Source organism: Stenella coeruleoalba (genome assembly GCF_951394435.1).
Source record: "Stenella coeruleoalba genome assembly, chromosome: 7".
NCBI classification, from domain to species: Eukaryota; Metazoa; Chordata; class Mammalia; order Artiodactyla; family Delphinidae; genus Stenella; species Stenella coeruleoalba.
In genome coordinates, this window is record NC_137153.1 from 11,072,093 (window position 1) to 11,099,785 (window position 27,693).

The following is a 27,693-nucleotide window of genomic DNA, read 5'->3' on the forward strand; positions in this document are numbered from 1 at the left end:
CTCAAAGACACAGGAAGGAGCTCAGCCTCTGAGCCAAGCCACAGCATCTGATACGCTGTGTCAAAGACTACAAACCCGTTAGTGTTTCTGGATCCTGCCAGACAGCGTTCCCAGCTTGGAAAGACGCACAAGGGCAAAGGCACCAGGCGAGGCTCCTGTCTATGGTGCTTTAACGTTTGAGAGGCAGGAAATCTCTGGCAATGAAGGTGAACCCTGAGTGATAAGGGGCAGCCTGCCCATCTCCTGTGCGTCCTGTCTCTGCCCTTCTATTTTCCTATGAAGAAGCAGATTCCCATAGACTGTCGTTAGAGGGCATGTTTCCCAGCTTGAAAGGGGGCTGTACATCAACTCCCCTATGTCGGGGACTTAACAAGAAAAACTAGGTCCTCCTGTGTATAGCCCAGGCTGAGCAGTTTGGCTCTTGTTGGAAACTACTGAATAAAATACATGGAAGGCCGGATTTACTTATACGAATTAATTTGCACTTTCCTCTCTCTTGTCCCACTTCACAGGCTCGTCAGCTCCCCCATCTCAGCTGTCCTCTGCTGCCTGCGTGTCTCCAGTCTCCCAAAGAACCACCACCGCTTGTCCTAGAAAGGGGATCCAGGCTTGGAGCCAGCCAATTGGGTTTGAGCTTTAAGGTAAGGCTTTTGTTCAAGAACTTTAGCTGCCAGAGATATAACATGGCATTCAGATGCTGGGAAAATAATAACCATGATGGAGATGTTTATATACACAAGGATGGTGGGAATGATAAAGAGGTAAACTTCCTAATTCCTCAGAGGACCACATAACTTTACAAGGACTGGGTCTTGGATTGCTGGTAAACTGTTCTACAGCGATAGAAAATGTATACAGGGTGTTTACGATACTGTCCTAATGAGATCCCATTCTTGTACATATTACATGTACATGCGTAGAAAACATCTATAAGGATGGATATGAATGTTGGGGGTGAGACACCCAGTGGCTTTTACTTTATTCCTTATACTTACTGGGTTGTTTGAAAAAAATTAAGTGAGCATATATTTAATAATCAGATGGGGAAAATAAAGATCTTAAAGATGAGCAAGGAAATCATTAGAAGTATATCCTAAGTACCTCAAAGGAGTCTAGTAGAGTGAAATTACGTAACTGATAAGAATGCAATTTTGAAAGTTGTGTAGTTTCATAAAAATACAATGTAGTACATTTTTCTCAGTCCTTAATCTCTCCTCCTTACTTAGAATTAATAGGCAGACCTTTATGTATGTTTAGATTCAGAATTTTATTTTAAATAGATTTCTGTGCCATAACATAATGTCTGTGACACTCTTACTAAAAATTATGTATAACGGTCAAATTCTAACAATTTTTGCAAAAAGCTCTCATTACATTTTCTTCAAAATAGGAAAAGTTCACATTATATACCATTTTGAACATGATTGTTTGCTTACAAATAATTTACTGTAAAAATGTTATTTTCAAAGAAAATTTATGGGAAATGATAAAGCAACTACAAAAATCTTTACATAAAATCCAGGATAAAAATACTTTTGGGGGGTTGAAAATTTATCAGCATGTATATGTGGATTATAAATATATTTTGGCCATCTGATGCATTCAAGGGCACTTTAAAAGTTGTCTAGTTAAATTACTACAGATATGACGTATTTGGTGAAACCCAATCTGTAAGTCTGACACCAACAATCATTTCTTCCTGCTAAAACATAGAAATAATTTATCTGAAAACGGAGTGCTATGAAGAGTTCGATTTCTTCATAAAGATTCCTTTATAAGTTGGGCTAATCCCTGGAAGGCCTAAAAGCGAACAGAGAGAAGAATTAATAAAATTAGGATGCTGTTTAGGAAAAGTCTGTCATAACTTGAGAAATTTAAACAAAGAGTATCCATCTTAGGTTGAGATCAGACAGTGAAAAGTCAGGATTAACCTCAGTTTTATCTGGGTCAGTTGCCATCGTGTCCACTAATGTACATAGACGGAAGCACATCAGAGGCCCAGGAAATTTTTCAAATCCTTATTCCCTCAAGATCATCATTTTCTCTCAGAACTTGAATTATTTTTTTCATATACTCTCTCACCTGCACATGCCTTCTGTATAGTTTCAGTTGTCCAGCTCTATGCATATATAACTTATGAAAAGCATATTTAGTGACATGAGAAAGCAAGTCAATCAAGAACACAGCCGGAGACAACCCATCTCCAGGGATAAGTATACACTCTTCTTACACTTCCTGGACTCTTCAGTTTATGGCTCTTCTGTGGGTTCCCGACACACAGTTCTTAGGAACTTGCTTCTTGGTTTCCTGTAATCCTGGTTAAAGCTGGACTTTGTGATTAAGCAATTACTGAACTCCAATCATTCATATTATTCTATTTGACCCTTCCACCAGAGATAGAGATGGATGGCTTCATGAATTTGTACTATGGCTCATGTTAATTCCATGAAGGAGCGAAAGAGGTTCTCTTTGCAACGTGTTGATAACCTGCCAACACTGTTGAGCAGGTCTGAAATCTATTCAACTCCAACTTGGTCGCATCATTTGTCTATAGAAGCCTGGCAACTTCTCTGAATGGTAGTTTGTGACTTTCCAACTAATACCCATTTTGCAGAAACCCAAGAAGATATCAAATAATGTTGTAACTCACAGAATGAACACAAAAAATAAATGGATATCTACTTTTACTCTAAAGAGAATATTGTACTCACCATGTCCATCTGCTCTGGAGAAGCTAAAGAGAAGGATGCTCTGAAGTAGGGGCAAGGAGCTGAACTATCAAGGTAGAAATGATATCCAGGAAGCATGAATATCTAAGAGAGTTTATGGAAAACAGGTGATGTACCATTAAAGAAAACTAAAAGAAAATATAGGTGAATCTAATCTAAGAGTGGAGGATGACTTTTAAACTTAAAAAGCAATGAAAGAAATCACAAGAGAAAAATCAGTTTATATAAAATTACTGCATGTTGTACAATAAAACTAAAAGCATAGAAACCAGTGTTTACAATAAATACAGCAATTCTACTTCTTCTCCATATATTATAAAGAACGCACAGAAACAGAGGAAAAACTTTAAAATGGACAAGGACAGCTTATTCAAGAAATACAAATGGTAATAAACACGAATAAATGTTTAACATAACTAGAAAAGTAAAATAAATCCAATGAAATATCATTTTAAAAAATATTTCATTTTTTAAAGTTAAACTATAGCTGATTTACTATGTTGTGTTAGTTTCAGGTATACAGCATAGTGATTCAGTTATACATATGTGTATATGTATATGTATATCTATCGATCTATATTCTTTTTCATATTCTTTTCCCTTATAGTTTATTATAAAATACTGAGTATAGTTCCCTGTGCTATATAGTAGGTCCTTGTTGGTTATCTATTTTATACATAATAGTGTATGTATGTTAATCCCAAACTCCTAATTTATCCCTTCCCCACTTTCCCGTTTGGTAACCATAAGTTTGCTTTCTATGTTTGTGGGTCTATTTCAATTTTGTAAATAAATTCATTTGTATCATATTTTTAGATTTCACGTAAGTGATATCATATGATATCTGTCTTTCTCTGTCTGACTTACTTAGTATGATCATCTCTAGGTTGATCCATGTTGCTGCAAATGGCATTATTTCATTCTGAGTAATTCTGGCTGAGTAATATTCCATTGTATATATGTACCACATCTTCTTTATCTGTTCCTCTGTTGATGGACATTTAAGTTGCTTCCATGTCCTGGCTATTGTAAATAGTGCTGCAATGAACATTGGGGTGCATGTATCTCTTTGAATTATACTTTTCTCCATATATATTCCTAGGAGTGGGATAACTGGATCATATGGTAACTCTACTTTTAGGTTCCTTATGAACCTCAATACTTTTCTCCATAGTGGCTGCACTATTGTATATTCCCACCAACAGTGTAGGAGGGTCATGTTTTCTCCACACCCTCTTCATCCTTTATTATTTGTAGACATTTTGACGATGGGCATTCTGACCGGTATGAAGTGATACTTCATTGTAGTTTCGATTTGCATTTCTCTAATAATTAGTGATATTGAGCATCTTTTCATGTGCCTGTTGGCCATATGTATGTATTCTTTGGAGAAATGTCTTTTTAGGTCTTCTGCCCAATTTTGGATTGGTTTTTTTTTTTTTTTGATATTGCGCTGTATGAGCTGTTTGTATACTTTGGAAATTAATCTCTTGTCAATCGCATCATTTGCAAATATTTGTTCCCATTCTGTAGGTTGCCTTTTTGTTTTTTTATGCTTTCCTTTGCTGTGCAAAAGCTTTTAAGTAGGTCCCATTTATTTATTTTTGTTTTTATTTCCATTAATCTAGGAGACAGAATGAAAAAGATATTGCTTTGATTTATGTCAAAGAGTGTTCTTCCTGTTTTGCTGTAGTTTTGTATTATCCAGTCTTACATTTAGGTCTGCAAGCCATTTTCAATTTATTTTTGTTTATGGTGTTAGAGAATTTTCTAATTTCATTCTTTTACATGTACCTGTCCAGTTCTCCCAGCAACACTTACTGAAGAGACTGTCTTTTCTCCACTGTATTTTCTTGCTTCCTTTGTTGTAGATTAATTTGCCATAGGTGCATGGGTTTATTTCTGGGCTTTCTCTCCTGTTCCAGTGGTCTATATTTCTGTTTTTGTTCCAGTACCATACTGTTTTGATTACTGCAGCTTTGTAGTATAGTCTGAAGTCGGGGAATGTGACTCGTCCAGCTCCATACTTCTTTCTCAAGACTGCTTTGGCTGTTAGGGGACTTTTGTGTTTCCATACAAATTTTAAAATTATTTGCTCTAGTTCTGTAAAAAATGACCTTGGTAATTTGATAGGGATTGCACTGAACCTGTAATTGGCCTTGGATAGTAAAGTCATTTTGACAAAATTGATTCTTCCAATCCAAGAACATGGTGTATCTTTCCATCAGTTTGTGTTGTCTTCAATTTCTTTCATCAGCTATTTTTTTTTTTTTTTCTTTTGCGGTAAGCGGGCCTCTTACTATTGTGGCCTCTCCCGTTGTGGAGCAACAGGCTCCGGACGCGCAGGCTCAGCGGCCATGGCTCACAGGCCCAGCCGCTCCGCGGCATGTGGGATCTTCCCGGACCAGGGCACAAACCCGTGTCCCCTGCAACGGCAGGCGGACTCTCAACCACTGCGTCACCAGGGAAGCCCAGTCATCAGCATTTTATAGGTTTCCAATTACAGGTCTTTTGCCTTTTTAGGTAGGTTTATTCCTAGGTATTTTATTCTTGTAGATGTGATGGTAAATGGGATTTTTTCCCCTTAATTTCTCTTTCTGCTCTTTTGTTGTTAGTGTATAGAAATGCAACAAATTTCTGTGTATTTATTTTGTATCATGCAACTTTACCAAATTCATTGATGAGCTCTAGTAGTTTTCTGGTAGTATCTTTAGGATTTTTCTATGTATAGCATCATCTCATCTGCAAACAGTGACAGTTTTATTTCTTCTTTTCCACTTTGGATTCCTTCTATTTCTTTTTCTTCTCTGATTGCTGTGTCTAGGTCTTCCAAAACTTTGTTGAATAAAAGTGGAGAGTGGGGCATCCTTGTCTTGTTCCTCACCTTAGAAGAAATCCTTTCAGATTTTCACCATTGAGTATGATGTTAGCTGTGGGTTTTTCATATACAGCCTTTATTATGTTAAGGTGTGTTTCCTCTATACCCACTTTCTGGAGAGTTTTTATCATAAATGAATGTTGCATTTTATCAGAAGGTTTTCTTGCCTCTATTGAAATGATCATATGGTTTTTATTCTTCAATTTGTTAATGTGGTATATCACATGGATTGATTTGTGGATATTGAAAAAAACTCAAAACACACAAACATGTGGAGGCTAAACAATATGCTACTAAACAACCAATGGATCACTGAAGAAATTAAAGAGAAAATCAAAAATACCTAGAGATAAATGAAAATGAAAACACAAGTATCTAAATCTGTGGGATGCAGCAAAAGCAGTTCCAAGAGGGAAGTTTATATCAATACAATCATACCTCAGGAAACAACAAAAATCCCAAATGAACAACCTAACCTTACACCTAAAGCAACTAGAGAAAGAAGAACAAACCAAACCCATAGTTAGTAGAAGGAAAGAAATCATAAAGATCAGAGCAGAAATAAATTAAATAGAGACTAAGAAGACAGTAGAAAAGATCAATGAAACTAAAAGCTGGTTCTTCGGAAAGATAAACAAAATTGATAAACCTTGAGGCAGACTCATCAAGAAAAAAAGGGAGGGCTTCCCTGGTGGCGCAGTGATTGAGAGTCTGCCTGCCGTTGCAGGGGACACGGGTTCATGCTCCGGTCCGGGAAGATCCCACATGCCGCGGAGCGGCTGGGCCCGTGAGCCATGGTCTCTGAGCCTGTGCGTCTGGAGCCTGTGCTCCGCAGCGGGAGAGGCCACAACAGTGAGAGGCCCACGTACCATAAAAAAAAAAAAAGAAAGAAAAAAAAGAAAGAAAAAAAGGGAGATGGCCTAACTCAGTAAAATCAGAAATGAAAAGAAGAAGTTACAACCAACACCACAGAAATATAAAGGACCATAAGGGACTACTACAAGCAAGTATATACTAATAAAATGGACAACCTAGAAGAAATGGCCAAATTCTGGGAAAGGTACAACCTTCCAAACCTGAAGCAGGAAGAAAGAGAAAATATGAACAGAGCAGTTACCAGCACTGAAATTGAACCAGTGAGTTAAAAACTCCCAACAAGCAAAAGTCCAGGACCAGATGGCTTCACAGGTAAATTCTATCAAACATTTAGAGAAGAGTTAACACCTATCCTTCTGAAACTATTCCAAAAAATTGCAGAGAAAGGGACACTTCCTAACTCATTCTATGAGGCCACTATCACCCTACACCAAAATCAGACAAAGACGTCACAAGAAAAGAAAATTACAGGCCAATATAACTAATGAACATAGATGCAAAGATCCTTAACAAAATACTAGCAAACCGAATCCAATAACACATCAAAAAGATCATACACCATGATCAAGTGGGATTTATCCCAGGGATGCAAGGATATTTCAACATCTGCAAATCAATCAGTGTTAAATACCCTTTTAGAGTTATCAAATTTGGGGGTGACCTTTCAGCCTGGAGTTGAAAGATAAGTAGGCATAGGCCAAGCAAAAAGTAGGGTAAGAGTCTGTCAGGGAGAAGATACAGAGTATAGTGTCCCCGAGGTGCAAAGAAAATTGGTCACTCATAGAGGTGGAAACACTTAATACATAGAGTGAAGGAATAAAAATGATAGGTAATGGTGTCAAAACGGTGGGACACCTGCTCTTCTTGGTGACTTCTGTGGCCAACAGCTCGCTGCCCCAGAGCATGTGTCTTCTGCTTCCTGTGCATGAAAACACACTGTCCACAGCCTCTTTCTAGATGCCTGTGGCTGCGTGATTGAATCCCAGCCAGGAGAGGGGAAGTTGTGGTGCTACTTCTCGGCCTGGCCCTGAACGTCTCCCTGTGTGACCCACCATGCCCTCAATGCTGCGGTCATCATGGATCCGTGTGTTGAAAAACTCAGAGCAAGAAGGTGGTAGGAACCTGGGTCTCTGACTCACGGCAGGAGCAGAGGAGCCTGTAGACCACATCTTTGAAAACTGTGCGTGAGTCAGAACTGGGTTGTGACTGGGTTAAGTCTTTGAGATTGTTGTCTAGTAAAATCATGACATTCAGAACTTTAAGAAACTGTTTGTTTTTTCATGGTGCAAATCTGGCCCCTGGTTGTTGAAGTTAGGTGAGCTGGGAATGAAATGATTTGGGGGCATTCTGGGGAGAAAATTTCAAGGCCGAAGATGAGGTTTTTTTTTTTTTCCTGATTAACAGTGAAATGAAAACTGTCATTTCTACCAATATTGGAGAACAATTTAGGGATGTGCCAGAAGCAAGTTTCTGTGGAGAAGGAGGGAGTGGTAAGAATCTTGCAAGGTGACCAAAATCTGGGTTAAGAGAGTTGTGTTAAAGATAGAGATTATTTAGAAAAGTTGAAGGTCCATGCAACAGGGTATATGGAATAAATAAAAGGAACTGAAAAAACTATAATAAAATATGAAGCCTGTATCCTTATCTCCTAGCTCAGGGATACAAACAAATAGCCACTTATCAAATATTGTGAATAATAATGGCAGTGATAACAAAGCAAAGAAAATGTAATAAAATTGATTTATTGTACTAAAATGCACTTATATGAGTTAAGTCATTTAAGTATTTATTAAGCGCTTTCTATGTGCTGTTATTAACATTAAAACAATTAATAAAGCATGAGTCCTGCGGTCAAGTATGATGATTACAGGGAATGAGTGACTTTCCCAGGGGAATGGATTGGCTCGCCGGTCCAGGCAGCCAGTTCTCAGCTTTGACCTCTAGACTGTCTCTTGTGCTCTAGCACAGGAGTTTGCCAACAACAACACGATCTGTTCTTTGTACTCACTGCCTCAAGACAAAAGTGATACTAGAAACAGATCTTGGTGTTTACAAAAGAGTGACGAACATGATAAAGGAATTAATTAATGGCGAACGGTTGATTGATTTTGTAAATTGGAAAGCGACACAGAAGCATATTTAGACGTCTCAGCTTAATTAGTGCCTCTGAATGAAATCTAAGTAGACATGATTGAAGTATAAAAGGAGAAAAAATTAGAAATCCTTGAGGGCTACTTTTAAGTGAAAAAAACAGGATATAAACTTTTCTGTGTAATTTTAATCCTGTAAAATAATTGCACAGCCATATCAAACAAACAAACCACCCGATTAAAAAATGGGCACAAACCTGAATGTACGTTTTTCCAGAGAAGACATACAGATGGCTAAAAAGCACATGAAAAGATGCTCTACATCGTTAATCATCAGGTTAATGCCAATCATTAACCATTAATCATCAGTGCAAATCAAAACCACAAGGAGATATCACGTCACACTTATTAAAACAGCAACCAGCAAATGGACAACAAATAACAAATGCTGGCGAGGATGCAGAGAAAAGGGAACACTTGTAAACTGTTGGTGGGAATGTAAATTGGTGAAGCATTATGGAACATAGGATGGAGGTTCCTCAAAAAACGAAAAATAGAACTACCATATGACCCAGCAATCCACTTGTGGGTATATGTCCAAAGAAAATGAAAACACTAATTAAAAAAGATACATGCTTGGGGCTTCCCTGGTGGCGCAGTGGTTGAGAGTCCACCTGCCGATGCAGGGGACATGGGTTCATGCCCCGGTCCGGGAAGATCCCACATGCCGTGGAGCAGCTAGGCCCGTGAGCCACGGCTGCTGAGCCTGCGCGTCCGGAGCCTGTGCTCCGCAACGGGAGAGGCCACAACAGTGAGAGGCCGCGTACCACAAAAAAAAAAAAAAAAAAATACATGCACCCCAGTGTTCATTTCAGCATTATTTATAATTGCCAAGATATGGAAACAACCTAAGTGCCCATCAACAGATGAATGGATAAAGAATATGTGATATATATATATATATATATATATATAGTGATGTGATACACAAAGTTATAAAATGAATGAAATAATGCCATTTGTGACAACATGGATGGACTTGGAGGGTATTATGCTTAGTGAAATAAGTCAGAGAAAGACAAATATGCACTTATATGCAGAATCTAAAAAAATAAAATGAATAAACAAAAAGAAAGAGACACACATAATAGAGACAAACTGGTGCTTACCAGTGGGAAGAGGGAAGGGGGAAGGGCACGACAGGGGTAGAGGATTAAGAGCTATAAACTATTATGTATAAAATAAAGAAGATCCAATGATATATTGTACAGCACAGGGAATATAACCAATTTTTTATAATAACTTTAAGTGGAGTCTAATTGTTAAAAATATTGAATCACTATGTTGTACACCTGAAACTAATGTAATATTGTAAAGCATTATACTTTCATAAAAAAACAATTTCATAGACAAACTACTAGATATATACAAGCTGTTCAAGAAAATATTTCACAAATGGTCATAAAATCTGGGTGGTAAAATTATGGGCTATTTAAAAAATTTTCAATATGCTTTAATGAAGAATCATGTTACCATGAGTATGCTTTACTTTCCTAATCAGGAAAAAAATCCTTTTATTTTAATACTAATGGCTTATGGTTACCAGTGGGTAAGGGGAGGAGGGTTAAATTGGGAGTTTGGGATTGACATATACAACTACTATATATAAAACAGATAACTAATAAGGCCCTACTGTATAGCACAGGGAACTCTACTCCATACTCTGTAATGGCCTATATGGGAAAAGAATCTAAAAAAGAGTGGATACCTATATATGTATAACTGAATCTCTTTGCTGTACACCTGAAACTAACAAAACATTGTAAATCAACTATACTCCAATAAAAATTTTTTAAAAATAATAAAAAATATTACTGGCTAATACTCATCAAGCATTTACTATGTGCCAGGTATTGGTCTAAGTACTTTATCCATATTTATTGCTTTCATCATCATAGCAACCCTAAGAGGGAGAGGTTCTTATTATCTGCATTGTACCCAACGCCACATATAAGGGCAGGGCTGGAGCTGGGATTCACACCCAAGGACGTGGCTCCAGAGACTGTGCTCTTAGCCACTAAGCTAATCAGTAGCTGAGCTGAATGACTGTATTTCCCCTGGTTTAGACCAGGAGACTAATTCCGTAACCCAAAATCTATTATGTTCTTAGTAAGGAGTTAATGTATCTGATAGGCAAACGTTATGCCTTGGGTTGGTGGGCAACGATAGATATCGCTTGCCATTTTATTAAGATATTACTTTAAAGAAAAAATGTAGCTTTTCTTCCTGTTTTACCTCTTTCTTAAAGGCTTTCTCTTCAATCAGTTTTCTTACATCATGAAGGCCCTTAATTTTAACCCATAAAAACATTCCAGCAGTAGGAACTTGCCATTCTGCCAAACCTACAAACAAAAGAGAAGAAATATTTCCCGAGACCATTTTTGATGATGTCAACTATATCGCTGAAATGACAAATTCCAGTAACTATAAACTAGTGTTTCCAAAAAAGTTCCTTCAGTGATAGCATTTTTAAAAATACAGTTTTATGAGTTCCGAAAATTGATGCTCTGAGTTTTATTTTAAAAAGTAAGGTGAGGGTTTGAAAGGGAGAGAGGAGACTCGTGTGTTTACTTATGATTTTAGTGGGTCTCAGGGCAGTGCGGGAAATCCAGTGCCATGCCCACCTCCCTTCCTTAGAATTGCCCCTAAGCCGAACATGGCTCTTTCAGTTTTAGGAGCGGATTCCTCAACTCTTTCTAGAGGCTTCTAGTGTTTCAATAAATCCTATCATTTATGTAATTGTTCATAAGTCTAATGAATTGAAGTTTTTATCAGAATGTAGTTAATTATGAAAGGAGTACATAAAATCAAGAAATTCTGGTCATTGGTAGGCTTTATGCTTCATTGAACATAAGGATAGAGAAACCAAGAAGGAAGAATAATTATTTTGATTTTGATTATTACCTTTAAAAAAAAAACCTTGATGTTGATTAAAGCCTTTTTTTCAACTTCACTATAGGAAGTGGTAGAATAGTACTCTTATCAAAAAGATAGTAATTGTGTTTTTACCAGGACTATGTAGGGAAAAAGATATGAGGGAAATAAGAAGTGAATACTTTGTATTTACTGTTATTCTTGCCAAGGGCATTTTTAGTGGTGTAATTAAAGCCATGCAATTCATTTTACTTTCTTCCTTAATAGAAAATTAAATCTAAACCATTCTGAAATCAAATTAGCAATAGAAAATATTAGATAAATGAGGTTAATGATTAAAAGGCAAATTGTCTGTAATGAGAAACCTGCCTTAGATTGTACTGTTTTGTCTTTATAGAGTCAGTAAAGGAGTATGTTGTTGATTTCACAATTCCTCTTCTATTTGGAGCAAAATTTTGAAAACCTTTTGAGTACAGGTATTATTTAACTTTAAGTAGGTTATTGCTGGTTGATTGTTAGACTAATTGGTTGTTTTTCTTCAAACCACAGTTACTTTGCAGCAGTCAGTTATAGTAGAAACACGTAGAATCGTGCCAGGGTTTGTGCTCTTACTTCTGAGATCATTCATAGGGTAACATTTTCTTGACAAGAATACTCCTGGACCCTGTTTCCTTCCCCAGGGTTATTAACAATACTCTGTGGTGTGTATCACTCACTCATATAAGGGCTACTGTTCATCCCAGGACAGGATGTAAGTTCCACTCACCACTTAGCCACTTGTCTGCAGCTGCCAATAAAGCATCCCTCTGCTTCCTATAGAAATCAGTAACCCTAGAAGAACAATAAAATGCAAAGGATGTGTTTAGTACATTGATTGCAGAAATTAAAAGGCTCTGAAGTCCAGTCTGTAAGAATATCTATTTTCTATCTTGATGAAAATGTTGAATCCTTGATGAGGAAATAGAGCGTATTTATTTGACCTGTCTGATGGTAAACAGTTTTACCATTGTGGGCTTTCCATTATTTTGGAATAATTCAAAAGTGAAAATTAATAGAGCAAAGTCCATTTCTGTATAAAGTATGGAACCTAAAATACAGTACCTCTCTACATGAGCCAGGAAGCCCTCTTCTCCCCATTGGTGTAGAAGCTGTGATACCAGCAGCTAAAAGGGATGAGACAGTTATAAGGTTCATCCTCTAAAATGTGTTTTTTTGCCAAACATAACAGCAAATCACTCTTGATTATGTGCAAACGACCCTAAGAAGATGCAACAACCTGCACGAAGCCTTATAGGGTCAGCGACTTATAACAACGTTGATTAATAACAATGACAACAATAATAGTAAAAATGACAAATATTTATATGGTCCTTGCTATGTGCTGGAAGCTGCTGTACCATATGAATATATTCCAGCTAAGTTGATCTCTGTAATACCCTTATTAGGCAGGTCATGATTTCCACTCTACTGATAAAGAGAATGAGGCACAAGGTGAAATTAACTTTCCTGCAGTCATCTGCTCATCACAGAGCCTGGACTTAGGTCAGACTGTCCAGCCCCAGATCCACCCAATAACTGCCGCCCTAGATGGCCTCTCTAAATATAAAACACATACAGTCTATATATGAAGTTATACAATATATTTAGAGATTTTTGTATCCAGAATGAAAGTCCTAAATGTTCTAAATGGATAGTGAAATTTGGTTGATAACAGATAATACAGAAAAAGCCCCCAACTTGATAAAACATGGGATATCTGCACTTCGTGGAATGTATAATGTCAAAGAAATATCCGTTCTACATAAACTACCCCTTTTGCGTTCTTAGGTAGCAGTTCTGTCCTTAAGGTCTGATTCTCAAGATTGCCTTAGGGATGGGTCCAATAATTTCTCAAAGCTTGTAAAGAAATTTATACATTCTCCAAAAATAATTTTACTGTATTTTAGTTAAAATACATTCCAGCTGGTGTCTGTAGGGAGCTTAGCACATGGGCAGTGAAGGCAGACATCGGGCCACCACACGGGTTTGAACCCTTGCTCTCAGATTCCAGGACAACGAAACTAACAGTGCATTACTTCACCAAACCTCTTCCGCCCTGTTGAGTCCAACGCAGTGTTTATGGGATTCCTGGGCTAGATGCCAGGACACAGCTGAATAAGAAGATCTCTGACCCTCAAGGAGTTTGGTCTACACTGTGAAACAGCACCAGGTCCATTCCAATCTCTTTTGCTATTTAGAGCAAACATCTGCTGTGCGTGGTCTCCTAATTCAGTCCATGCAGATCTAGAGATGCAATCAGTGATTTCTCTCTCTGCCATGTTCACTCAGTCATATTTGCCAACATCTGTTTTATTTTATGATCTGATTCAAAAATTTCCTACCTGAGTGAAAGTGCTGGTGTGCATTGTTGAAACTTCTGTGTGTAAAACAATTCTCTCGATCAAGGGCTTTGGACCAGTTATAAACCCTATTCGCAACCTGCACAAAGAGAGAAAAGGCACAGTCCCAACCCTGCATTAACAATTAATACCTTGTTAGTGATTTCATGGGGAAGAAAGTTGTGACCTGGGGACAAATGGACCTAGACAGTTAACACAGTCTAATAAAACAACTTCTTATTTAAAATACACATTTAAATTAAATTGTACAGTTAAAATAGAATGCATATCTGACCAGGTATTTCTAAATGTGCTCTTTCATATATGTAACCAAAAACCTGACCAGTCCCCCTACAGCTGTAAATTTAATGGCCAACTATCTTTGACCACTGGGGACAGATTGGGAGAAAAGCCTGGTATTAATAGATAAAATCAAACGGGAATACAGGTATCTTAAATGAGAACTGTTTGCTGAGGTGCAGCCTCTGTCACCTTTAGATGCAGCCTGCAGGCACAGCCAGGGCCTTACCCAGAGGACAGGACTTTGGAAAAAGAGTCAGCTCGGATGACACGCCCATCAACGTCCATGGAGAGAAAAGTCGGTGCCCGGGGCTTGAAATGGAAGAAAAATACTGTTGGTTTGGGAAGTCTGTTAGAGCCCGTATCCCTACTTTGTGCAGAGACTGGGGAGGAATGGATTTGGAGAACAGTAGGACAAACATCCTTTTCCTTGTCTTCATCTCAGCCCTTTGAAATGGAGTAAGAACCAGAGATGCACGTTCTTCTATTCGTATCTGCCGATCTTCACGGCTTTTCTGCCCAACACACACACACGTCCTCGCACTTGCTCACGCTGCCACTCCCGTGAGTTTAGAGGAACCTCACACAGGACCTCCTCGTCCCAAGGCTTGAGATCCAGGATGAACAGATTTCGAGGAAGGATTCAAGAAAAACTAGTTTGGAAAAGACCAAAGCGAAGAGGGCCGTCAGCATTCAGGGCTGTTTAGGAAGAGATGCTGAGCCTTAGACCAACTAGAAACACAACAAAGGTGCAAGGGAAGACGAGCAGAGTAGTCGGTCTGCAATGCTGAAACTTCCATATTTACTTCAAACGTAAATGCCAACAAGAAAGGGGGCCATGGTCGTGTTGAAGGTGGGCGGCAGGCAGACATGGTATTCAGGCAAACTAGATAAAAAGCCAAGAGTTCTGTTTCTTCTCCGTAGATATAGAGTGGGGACTGAGTGCGTGTGTTTGTTCTGTGCAGCCCTGAGAGCAAATACAGTGTTGGATTTTGCGGAGTTGGCCATTGGGAGTCTGTACCACTACTGCTGTCTCCTGGGAAACCGTGCTCGTGGACAGTGGTGTACATATATAGTGGGAAAGGATCTGAAAGCCCATGATTCTGCAGGAAAGTCCCCGACCCTAAGTGACAGGGATGGCGAGCGGGCAGCATGATGCTAGGCACGCCCCTCCTCTGCCCACCACCGCCTCATGACCGAGCGCGGCCGTCCTTCTCCTTCCGCCTGGTCACGCCTCCCAAGTCCTCCGCCCGTCAGCCACCCCCGAGAGACTGAGGTTGACATCCAAGGAGACACCCACTCCGTAACCCTGGCACGATGTCTAAGGAGCCACGACCTGGATTTGGAGTCCAGACGACCCTCACCCTTGACTCACTCGACCCTCCACGTGCCTGGCACAGAGAGCCAGCCGCTATTCTAAAGGAAAGGAATTTCTGGAAAGAGAAGTAATACCAGAGATGAAAATGCTCGGCAGCCCGGCTAAACTCACATCAGCAGAGTAACTTACAGCCACTTGTCTACTGATTGTGGGCTGAGTTGACACTGCACTTACCTTGTTGAACTGCATAAAATAGTAAGGATCGTCTTCTATGATGAGGAAGTCGTATTTTCTTGCGAGCTAAAAAAGGTTAAAGGAGCATATTTATTTCTTCAGAGCGCTCGAAGATGAAAATCACTTGGAATCATAGTTCTTTGTACTTGTTTCTGTGTAGCTTTATATGTGATTTTAGAACAGTGTTTATAGTGAAAATCTTAGGCATCATGTTCAGCTACCTAGAGGAGACTTTACAAAAGGAGCCTGCCTCCTATTTTAAAGGAATGTCTTTGTAACCTGAAATGACAAGAAGTAGGAAAGGGAAGGGACAGGTTGAAAATACAAACATAAAATAATGAAAATCAAACTTGGGGCCAATTATTAAATAGTCTCATAGAGTTTAACATCACACCAAGAGTAACATTTCCTTCAATGAAAATATCAATTAAAGGGAAAGAAAAAATCTCATAGTCAACAAGAGTGTAATAGTTTCTTGAATTTAAATTCATGGCGACCCTGGCATAGATGACTTCCTTTTATTAAAAATCATCTTCCTTGAGAGCAAGGGGTAATGAGAAGGAACTTGCAGAGCACTCTTCTAAAGGGTCAGAACAAAACAAGAACACAGCCACATAGCACATTCTTTGAAAATACCTCATAGATTTCCTTCTTGCGGTTAGTTGTTAATGAGTTCCCAGCAGGGTTGTTGCCATTTGGGACAGTATAAAGAAATTTGGGGGTGTTTTTCTCGGGGTTCTTTGAATCTTCTGGTTTCCATTTGGAGAGTATTTCTCTGAGGGAGTCTGGAATAATCCCGTGCTCGTCACTGGAAACATTAATCATGTTGCAGCCCAGGGGTTGCAGCTGTCCAGTACAAAGAGAAAAGAAAGCCAGAGACTCAGACTTCATACAAAATATCAGCGTCACTGGTTCTTACACTAAGGAGAATGTTATCATTTATACCCTTAAACACAAAGCTGTTACCATTTATACCCTTAAACACAAACCTGCACCCAGCTCTACGCCCACAGTGTGTTATCTTTATAATTATGGTTAGAACTGGTTCATAAAATAGGTGTTTATTAAGGAATGTTTTTTGACAAAGTAAATTAATCTTATAAAGCATCTATGGTTCTAATACATAAAATAGTTATAAGCAGAGGTGATACTCAAAATATTGGACAGGTGGTGTAGCATGGGCACATCAGATACAGAGCAGGCTGGAATGGGGTCCTGGAGGCCCCCTACCATGCTGGCATTGGCTCTGTACTATGGGGTGTTCAGGTTGGTCTTAGGAGAGGGACCAGGGGAGCCAGGGTGGTGCTGGGGCACCAAGGAGCGTCAGGGCAGTGGCTCACCAAGGCATGTGGATAGTATACTGTACCGATTGCAAAGGCTTAAGTCACAGATAGTGGCCTTGTTTATAGACATTGTTTTATGAAAGGTTTGTGTTTTTATGTTTTATGTCTGTGGACAAACATAAAGAAAAAAATCGGAACTTAATAAGTAACAAGCAAAGGAAATCATCAACGAATGGAAAGACAACCTACAGAATGGAGAAGCTATTTGCAAACAATGGAACCGACAAGGAAATATACAGACAGCTCATACAGCTCAATATCAAAAAAAACCCAAACAACCCAGTCCAAAATTGGGCAGAAGATCTAAATAGACATTTCTCCAAAGAAGACATGCGATGGCCAACAGGCACATGAAAAGATGCTGAATGTTACTAATTATTAGAGAAATGCAAATGAAAACTGCAATGATGTGCCACCTCACACCGGTCAGAATGGCCATCATCAAAAAGTCTACGAATAATAAATGCTGGAGAGGGTGTGGAGGAAAGGGAACTCTCCTACACTGTTGGTGGGAATGTAAATTGGTGCAGCCGCTATGGAGAACAGTATGGAGGTTCACCTTATGATCCAGCAGTCCCCTTCCTGGTCATATATCTGGAGAAAGCCATACTTCTAAAAGACACATGCACCCCAATGTTCATTGCAGCAGCATTTACAATAGCCAAGACATGGAAGCAACCTAAGTGTCCATTGACAGATGAATGGATAAAGATATGTATGTATGTATATGTATGTATGTGTATACATATATATATATATACACACACACACACACATATACACAACAGAATATTAGCCATAAAAAGATTGAAATAATGCCATTTTCCGCAACATGGATGGATCTAGAGATTATCATAGTAAGTGAAGTAAGTCAAATGGAGAAATACAAATATCATATAATATTGCCTATATATGGAATCTAATAAAATGATACAAATGAACCTATTTACAAAACAAATAGACACACACAGACATAGAAAACAAACTTCTGGCTACAAAGGGAAAGAGGAGTGGAGGGATAAATTAGGCGTTAGGGATTAACATATACACAGTACTATATATAAAATAGGTAACCAACAAGAACCTACTGTATAGCACAGGGAACTATACTCAGTATCTTGTAATAACCTATAATGGAAAAGAATCGGAAAGTTATACATTTATATGTATAACTGAATCACTTTGGTGTACATCTGAAATGAACACAACATTGTAAATCAAGTACAATATATTTCAATAAAAATTAAAAAAAAAATAGCAGTAACTGAGTGAAGTTCTCAGAAAAAATATTTTCAAAGGATAAGCAAACACTTTTCTTAGCAGTCAAATGTAGAATTATGCACTGAGAATAATCCAGACCCCACTTATGGTAAATTTAAAAGGTCTTAGACTTAGAAATCACATAAACATGCAATAAAAGAAGTCAATATTGGACCATGAGATAAACACACATGAACCGTCGGCATATTCCCTCACAGCCTGGCATTGGTCTCTGTTTGGGTGTGTGAAAACGTGTGTGTATGTGTGCTGTTTACATAGACAAAATGCCTATTTATAGGCATTGTGTAATCTTATGACTTAGGAGTTTAGGAAAATAATTAACAATTAGTATCCAGTCACTAAGAAAAGGTAATTATTTTAGTTTTTTAAATTACGGCAAAATAACAAAAATTTGCCATTTTAAAGTGTGAGACTCTGGCATTAATTACGTTCACAATGTGTGCATCCATCATCACTAATTTCCAGAATCTTTTCATCACTCCAAACAGACCCCCTGTGCCATTAAGCAATAACTCCCCACTTCCCCCTCCCTCAGCCCCTGGTAACCACTAAGCAACTTTCCTTCTTTATGAGTTTGCCTATTTCAGATATTTTGTACAAGTGGAATCATACAATACGTGTCCTTTTGTGTCTGGCTTCTTTCACTTGGCATAGTGCTTTCAAGGTTTATCCATGTTGTAGCAGGTGTCAGAACTTCCTTCCTTCTTCTGGCTGAATAATATTCCATTGTGTGAATGGACCACATTTTATTCATGCATTGATGTACACTTGGGCTGCTCCATGTTTTGGCTATTGTGAATAATGCTGCTATGAACGTTTATGTTTCTGTTTGAGCCCCAGTTTTCAAATCTTTTTGGGTACATACTAGGAGTGGAATTTGTGTGTCCACAGTAATTCTATGTTTAATTTTTTGAGGCACTGATAAACTGTTTTCCACAGGGGCTGCACCATTTTACATTTCCACCAGCAATGTACTGCGGTTCCAATTTCTCTACATATTCACCATTACTTGCTATATTCCATTAAAAAAATAATAGTAATCCTAGTAGGTGTGAAGTAGTATCTCACTATGGTTTGACTTTCATTTCTCTAATGACTAGTGATGTTGAGCATGTTTTCATATACTTACTGGCCATTTATATATCTTTTTTGCAGAAATGTCTATTCAAGTCCTTTGTCTATTTTTATTATTATTATTATTTTTTGCGGTACGCGGGCCTCTCACTGTTGTGGCCTCTCCCGTTGTGGAGCACAGGCTCCGGACGCGCAGGCTCACGGGCGGCCATGGCTCACGGGCCCAGCCGCTCCGCGGCATGTGGGATCTTCCCGGACCAGGGCACAAACCCGCGTCCCCTGCATCGGCAGGCGGACTCTCAACCACTGCGCCACCAGGGAAGTCCCCTTGTCTATTTTTAAATTAATTTCTTTGTATTTTAATTGTAGGAGGTCTTTATATACTCTGGATATTGAACTGTTACCATATATATATGATTTGCATGTATTTTCTCCCACTCTGTAGGCTGTTTTTTCACTTTCTTCATAATGTCCTTTGACGCTCAAAAGAGTTTAATTTTTGATGAAGTCCAGTTTATCTATATTTTTGTTGTTGCTTCTATTTTTGTTGTTATATCTAAGAATAGTGCCAAATCCAAGGTCTAGAAGATTTGCCTTATGTTTTCTTCTAAGAGTTTATAGTTTTAGCTCTTAATTTAAATGTTTGATCCATTTTGAGTTACATCTTTATATGGCATGAGGTGAGGGTCCAATTTCTTTCTTTTGCACGTGGAAATACAGTTATCCCAGCGAAATTTGTTGAAGAGACTTTTTTTTTTTCCTGTTGAATGGTTTTGGTACCCTTGTCAAAATCAGTTGGTCACAGCTGTATGGTTTATTTCTGAACTCTCAATTCTATCCAATTGGGATATGTATCTGTCCTTAATGCCAGTACCAGCCGGTTTTGATTACTGCAGATTAAGGCAGTTGGTTTTGAAATTGGGAACTGAGAATCTTCTAACTTTGCAGTTTTTCAAGATTGGTTTGCGTATTTGGACCCTTTCCAATCCCAAATGAATTTGAGGATTGGCTTTTATATTTCTGTAAAAAAGGCTATTGGACTTTTGGTAGGGATTGCATGGAATCTGTAAATTGCTGTGGTAGTATTGACACCTGAACAGTATTAAGTCTTCCAACCCAGGAGAAGGTGATGCCTTTCGGTTTATTGGCATTTCCTTTAATTTCTTCCAGCAATGTTTTTTAGTTTTTAATGAGGAAGTCTTTCACCCATTTTGTTAGATGTATTCCCAGATATTTTATTCTATTGGATGCTATTACAAATGGAATTTTCTTAATTTCCTTTTCAGATTGTTCATTAGAAAAGCAATGTTTATAATATATTTTTACCCCTACTTGGGAGTGTTGAGGGAATATGGCTTTCATCAAGACTAGCTAATTGCTTTCTATATATATTCATTTTTCACAAAGATAATATTAAATTAAAAAAAAGATAATCCATGAAGTTAGATTCAGTAGAGCATAGCGGTCATCTCATTAAATCCCCTACTCTAAGCTAGAATTACTTTGCTAGCATTTATGTCAGGTGGCCATTGAGAGTTACTCTGAGCCCCTGCAGTGATGGCCAGTGCTTTACTCCTCAGAGAGCTGGTAAGGCTGATGGTTAGACAGTCGTTACATTGAGTTGAAACTGTTTCCTTGTAGTTTCCACCCTTTGGTTCAAGTTCTATGAACCTGAGGACACGCACAGACAAATCTAACTCCTCTGTCACGTGGCTAGCTTTAATGTACTTGAGGACAATTCTCATGCCCCCGTGGAGTCTTGTCTCTCTGCAGAAAAGAGCATAGTTCCTAAAACAATTCAACCTATGGTATTATTTCCATTTCTTTGTTCACTCTGGTCGCTTTTCTCCGACTGTGCTCCAGTCTGTATTCACATCGACCCAAAAGTATTGTGCCCCCGACAGTGGTGTGTTCTGACCAGGGCACAGCAGAGCAGGTGATGCGACTCCTCATTCTGGATATTAGAGTCCCGTTAATTAACACTGGAGAGGAAAGTCCTGATCGTACCATGTTACTGTACAGTTATCCTACACTGACATATGGCCATCCTTACGCATGTGGTCATATAGGTGGTAGTGAAAACATGTCTTTGTAAATTAAGTCACATTTCAGGTGGAATATTAACAAATCTGGACATGATTTTGCACAACCCAGTTTTAGCACCTCTGCATTTAGACCTTGTAAGGAGAAATGTATAAAGCAGAGGGTACATTTCACATATTTTGCATATATTAATGATTCTCCTGTTTAAGAAGAAATGCTATTTTATGTTTCAGTGGGCAGAGAATTTTCAAGGTGCAGTGGTTTCTTATTTGTTAGAAGAAAAGAGAGTTGCCTTTTGTAGACATGTGTACTCACAGCATGAATTGTTCCTGAATAAATAGGTTCATTTACGAGGATATTATCTCCAGGATTAACGATCATCTCAAATACCTAACAAAAGAAGCATAGGTTAGCTTCGTTAGTCTGGTTTCCAGTCTTAGAAAACACCCCCCCCCCTTTTTTTTTTTAAGTTTGGGCTCACTAGGATTCTAGAGAAGGAGTTGGCAAGTTTTCTGTAACTTGCCAGATGGGATGTGAGCCCTGGTGTCTCCATTGCAACTACTCATCTCTGCCTCTATGGTGAGAAAGCTGTAGACAATACGTCAGCCGATGGTGTGGCTGAGTTCCAATAAAACTCTATTTACAGAATCAGACAAGGGCTGGCTTGGCTCTCAAGCCACAGTTTGCAAACCTACGTTCTGGGTTTAAAAAATATATATATATATACACATAACTGGTTTGGCTCCTAAAATTTATTTATTCCTTTTATTCCTTTTCTGAAAAATTTAAAAATATTTGCTATAAGCCAGGCCTGTGTAAAGGATGGAGATAAATGATGAGCCTAAAGGCATGGTTTTTACCCTCACGGAGATACTAGTCCACCATTCTGATTAATCTTATACGAGTCACAGAATCATTCTTTCCTGCCCTGTGATGTTTCACAATCCCCAGGTCAAGCCTCTCCTCCCTATTATTTTAACAACCTAGAGCTCTTGATAAACAGCATGGCCATTATACATTGGGACAGAAGATTGGACTTTTGTTTCCTGATTTGGTCTAGGATATTCCATTTACTTTTCCTTATGAGCTTTTTGCATTTTATGACAGTGTCATCCTCTGACAAGTTTCTAATTGATTCAGGATTTACAGGACCTCATAGGACCAAACAAATCACTGGGTGGCTTGTGTATTATTATCCATGGATCAGATGAAAACCTCATCACATACATTGGGACATGAGAAAGTCATATATCCTAAATGAGGAGGGAGGGCTGTTTATTATCTGAGACACGGACACCCAAAATAATATCCATCCTGGAGAACAAAGTGAGAGAAATAGTAAACTGGATTCCCAGGAGGCCTCTGGAACAAGCATGGCTATAAGCCAGTGAGTTACTGATGCATTTGGCCATCTATGCTCTCTTCCTCCTTGATATGACTGATGTTGCAACAGACAAAGAAGAAACTTTCTTGTGCATCTTTCTGGAAAAAAAAATGCACATAATGTCCCTTCCTAAGAAAAGAATTTCACTGAAAAGAACTTTTTTGTCCTACTAGTCTGGAGCATCACAAATGTTTCTCTTCAAGAAAAAAAATCAAACTGCAGCTAATCCTTTTATTTTTCCTAATTCAGTCCAAGAAGGGGGAGGAAAATTATAAAGTCTTACTTTAATACCTTATTCTGTAAAAATAATTTAATTGAAATTCATTAAAACTAAGCGGATTATAACATTCACATTTACGTAAGAAAGAAGAGCAAGAAAGCTACTCTGGTTTGAGATAAGCAAGAGTCATACTTTCATCTAGATGTGAGGACTGAATGTAGAGCTTCCTTATCCAGGACTAATTATTCATGAAAAAGAAAAGAAACAAACAGATGAAACTGAGAACCATATATGCAGTCTCTTTATCTGGAGACCCCCCAGTGGTGGTTACCTCTGTGGAGTTCCTGGAACCCAGGAGAGAGGCAGAGAGAGAGAGAGGGAGAGAGAGAGAGAGAGAAAGTAACCCAGAGGAGAAGTCAGCCACAGACACAGACATATACGTAGACGTGGAGAAGCACAGCCAAGAGGGAGTCAGGGTACAAGGGGCAGCCGGCACAGACGACACCAGCAGACACACAAAGGAATGACGTTTCATCTCAGGAGTATCAGGATACACCCTGAAAGGATTTAAAAGTCATACACTGAAATGTTATAGCCACAAGCAAAACTGAAATTTAGCCTGAATCTCTGAGTCAGATGAAAGTAAGCAGCGCTCACTAAGCTGCAGGTAGGGGTTGAGTTCTCCCTGAACGGGAATCTTGTCCTAATGACTCAGAGCTCCGGGTCAATGATGATGGGATCTCTGTTTAAGAGAAATCAGGTTGCAAATGAAGCAAATGACAAAGGATTAATCTCCAAAATATACAAGCAGCTCAATATCAAAAAAAAAACAATCCAAAAATGGGCAGAAGACCTAAATAGACATGTTTCCAAAGAACACATACAGATGGCCAAGAAGCACATGAAGAGATGCTCAACGTCACTAATCATTAGAGAAATGCAAATCAAAACCACAATGAGTTATCACCTCACACCATTCAGAATGGCCATCATCAAAAAATCTAGAAACAGTAAACGTCAAAGAGGGTGTGGAGAAAAGGGAACCCTCTTGCCATCATCAAAAAATCTAGAAACAGTAAACGTCAGAGAGGGTGTGGAGAAAAGGGAACCCTCTTGCACTGTTGGTGGGAATGTAAATTGATACAGTCACTATGGAGAACAGTATGGAGGTTCCTTAAAAAACTAAAAATAGAACTACCATACGACCCAGCAATCCCACTACTGGGAATATATCCTGAGAAAACTGTAATTCAAAAAGGAACATGTACCACAATGTTCACTGCAGCGCTGTTTACAGTAGCCAGAATATGGAAGCAACCTAAATGTCCATCGACAAAGGAATGGATGAAGAAGATGTGGCACATATATACAGTGGAATATTACTCAGCCATAAAGAGGAACAAAATTGAGTTATTTGTAGTGAGGTGGGTGGACCTAGAGTCTGTCATATAGAGTGAAGTAAGTCAGAAAGAGAAAAATAAATACCGTATGCTAATGCATGTATATGGAATCTAAAAAAACCGGTACTGATGAACCTAGTGGCAGGGTAGGAATAAAGATGCAGATGTAGAGAACAGACTTGAAGACCCAGAGTGGGGAAGGGGAAGCTGGGATGAGGTGAGAAAGTGTTATGGACATATACACACTACCAAATGTAAAATAAATAGCTAGTAGGAAGCTGCTGCATAGCACGGGGAGATCAGCTCGGTGCTTTGTGACCACCTAGAGGGGTGGGATAGGGAGGGTGGGAGGGAGGCTTAAGAGGGAGGGGATATGGGGATATATGTATACATATGGCTGCTTGACTATTGTACAGCAGAAACTAACACAACATTGTAAAGCAATTATACTCCAATAAAGATGTGAAAAAAAGAAAGAGAGAAACCAGGTTGGTGAATGTCTTTACGTTCCATTTATGATTCTAGGTGAAGACAAGGAAGACTTTGTAGGCCACAGAACATGATGCTCTGTGGCTAAGGGAGAGATGGCTGTATGGGTGAACGTAGTATTGGATGCTTCCCACGGGTGCCTTTCCTTCCAGTCTTACCTTACAGAGACCTTCTTGGCTGCCACAGGTGACACACACGTCCATTTGTCCTTGGCTGGGTGGATAATGGATGGTGGGAGGATTATGCAATTTTACTTGTAACTGTTTTAGCCAGGATAACAGCTCTGGGAGGCTAAAGCATAAAATGCATTTAGAAATTGACAGTAGTGAAAGTCATGATAACAGTAGACAGGGACTAGATGGTGGCTTTATAGCGGGCACTGTAAAGGTCCTCAAATGCTTTTTGCCAGTATTAATATCTTTACTTTAAAGACAAGGCAACAGACTTAGAGATTAAGAAATCCACATAAGTTAATCAGTTGGTGATTAAAAGAGCTGAGATTTGAATCTACAGCTTTCTCATTCCAAAGCCTGTACTTCTTCTTTTACATTAGAGCTCTCACTGCGTAATTCAGTTTTTGTTTCCCTTAGGGAGATTTCTGTAGGATACCTAGAAGTGCAGGTTCAGTAAGTTCTTTGCATCATGGAAAGAAAAGCCTAGGTATACATTATATACAATACAATTTTTATGCACCCAACATGCATTATTCTTCAATCACAGAGCAAACAGGCTTTAATAAAGTATAATTCATAGACACTCTGCAAGTTACCCTTTATCACTGGAAGACCAGCTAAGGAAAGCCTTAGAATACGTGTTCCAGTTTGCCTTTATGAAATTAAATACATCTGAACTGAGGGCAACATGCTTACATAGCTGCCTGTTTAGAAAGGGAACATAATCATTAAAAAATTTCCCCAGGGGCTTCCCTGGTGGCGCAGTGGTTGAGAGTCCGCCTGCCGATGCAGGGGACACGGGTTCGTGCCCCGGTCCGGGAAGATCCCACGTGCCGCGGAGCGGCTGGGCCTGTGAGCCACGGCTGCTGAGCCTGCGCGTCCGGAGCCTGTGCTCCGCGGCGGGAGAGGTCACAGCAGTGAGAGGCCCGCGTACCACAAAAAAAAAAAAAAAAAAAAAAATTTCCCCAGGACCTAAACTGGCTGCTTGCTGGGTCATCCTTTTCCTCCTTTCTCCTACCCTGCTGCTTCACCAAGCTATATTCTCTTTCTTTTCCCAGTCTCAGATCAAATGGAACCACCTTCCTAAAACCTCTCCCTCCCCTAGTCGTATAAGGTTGAGAACAGTCCCTGGCCTCTTAGGCATTCAGTATCATTGCTGCAATTATTTTTTCTTCTAAAACTCTTCCCCAAACCTTCCTCACTGCTGAATACCCAGTTAAAAAACGCACACGTCACTCTATCAGCGGGCTGTAGAATATTGCTCATGAAAATGAACCAACAAGGTTACATTATCTACTGATCAGTACCCAGCACTCTGAGAATACTGCAGTGCTCTCTTCATCATCTCTTCATCAAATTGGATGGTCTCTCCATTGTCTATGGTGATAACCGCAGACTTGAAAGGGAACGTGTTAGGGTTTGGTGCTCCAGTCGCCAGGGAGAGGACAGATTTCGATGACTTGCCCAATATCTCAGCTACAACAAATAAGGAGGAGAAGAAACACTTTCAGTGAAGACCTTCCTAAACAGAGATGGTTCAGCATGCTGCATTAAAGTCAGTAAAACTTTAAAGTGTAACGATTTCTAGTGATAGAATGCTAGTCCGAAAGAAACACAGAAGATGCCTTTTTTGTGGGCCGATCTCACCGGTGGAGGAACTAAGGAATAGACACGTGCATCTAAGAAGGCGGAGTGATCAGGCAGACAAGCCAAGGGTCACAGTAGGAGAAGACGGGCTTCCACTCGGCCCGTCCGTGCCCGGCTCCGCGCGCACCCCTCTCTCTCCGGCGAACCCGCCCTCCCCATTCCGCACGCGCCCGCACGCTGAGCCGAACCCCGACTCCTGTGCCCGGAAGAGCCCTCTGGAGCCTAAGCAGGACGTGTCCACGGCGGCCTGCCCTCTCTCTACTGCTGATGGCCCACACTCGTGCCCGTTCCAGCGCGCCTTCTGTGCCAGGTCTGCGCAGAGCTGGGCTCAGGCCGCCCGGAGCAGCTCTGCGGGGACCGCCCCCTCCAGTGGGAGAGCAGGGCCCGGACTCACCCATGACTCGAAGGGCGGAAGGCTTTCTGGCCGCGCTCGCAGCCGTGATGAACCGTGTGTAATTCATTCTCGGATTCCAAGCGGCAAGCCCCGCCTTATGTGGTTGAAGCCTGGGAAAACCAAGGATCCGCGTCAATCCTGCCCCCTAATCCCTGCCCTGGAAAGGCCACCTCTGGTGTCCCCCGCGTGTGGTCTGGCGCGCGGAGGTAGGAGAGGCCGCCGAAGGCCCGGCTGGTGGCCGCGCGAGAGCCTGGGTAGGATCCGGCCTGGCGCGTAGCAGGACTGGCAAAGTCCACTGGCGAGTTAGCTTGCGTGCCCCTCCCGCCCCACTCTCTTTGGTACCTCCCCGTGCCGAGCCCCTCCATCCCAGCCCCGCCCGCCCCGCCCCTCGGTTCCGGCCACGCCCCTGACACGCCCCTCCATCCCACCCCCGCCCTCGTGTGCCTTTAGCCCGTCCAGCTCGTGACCGCCTGTCCTGCTGGGGACCTAACCACGCGCCTGCAGCCTG

The 27,693-nt window shown here is 40.0% G+C and overlaps 1 protein-coding gene across 1 annotated transcript; it reads right to left on the minus strand.

Annotated features, from left to right (window-relative positions):
• Positions 1 to 521: 521 nt before the first annotated feature.
• On the minus strand, positions 522 to 27,444 carry LOC307189086 (kynurenine/alpha-aminoadipate aminotransferase, mitochondrial-like). Its single transcript, XM_079926824.1, has 13 exons — positions 27,186 to 27,444; positions 26,452 to 26,620; positions 25,130 to 25,262; positions 21,794 to 21,868; positions 16,374 to 16,583; positions 15,738 to 15,803; positions 14,415 to 14,497; positions 13,889 to 13,985; positions 12,609 to 12,670; positions 12,274 to 12,338; positions 10,869 to 10,975; positions 2,712 to 2,813; positions 522 to 1,800 (listed from the first exon to the last, which is right to left on the minus strand). The coding sequence occupies exons 1-13, from the start codon at positions 27,250 to 27,252 to the stop codon at positions 1,759 to 1,761; spliced, it is 1,278 nt and encodes a 425-aa protein (XP_079782950.1). The 5' UTR covers positions 27,253 to 27,444; the 3' UTR covers positions 522 to 1,758.
• Positions 27,445 to 27,693: the final 249 nt, after the last annotated feature.

Coding starts and splice junctions, on each gene's coding strand:
- LOC307189086 (XM_079926824.1), bottom strand. CDS start 27,252: ATGAATTACACACGGTTCATCACGGCTGCGAGCGCGGCCAGAAAGCCT. Junction 26,621..27,185: donor TTCCGCCCTTCGAGTCATGG/GTGAGTCCGGGC, acceptor TATTTGTTGTAG/CTGAGATATTGGGCAAGTCA. Junction 1,801..2,711: donor CTCCAGAGCAGATGGACATG/GTGAGTACAATA, acceptor GTTCGCTTTTAG/GCCTTCCAGGGATTAGCCCA.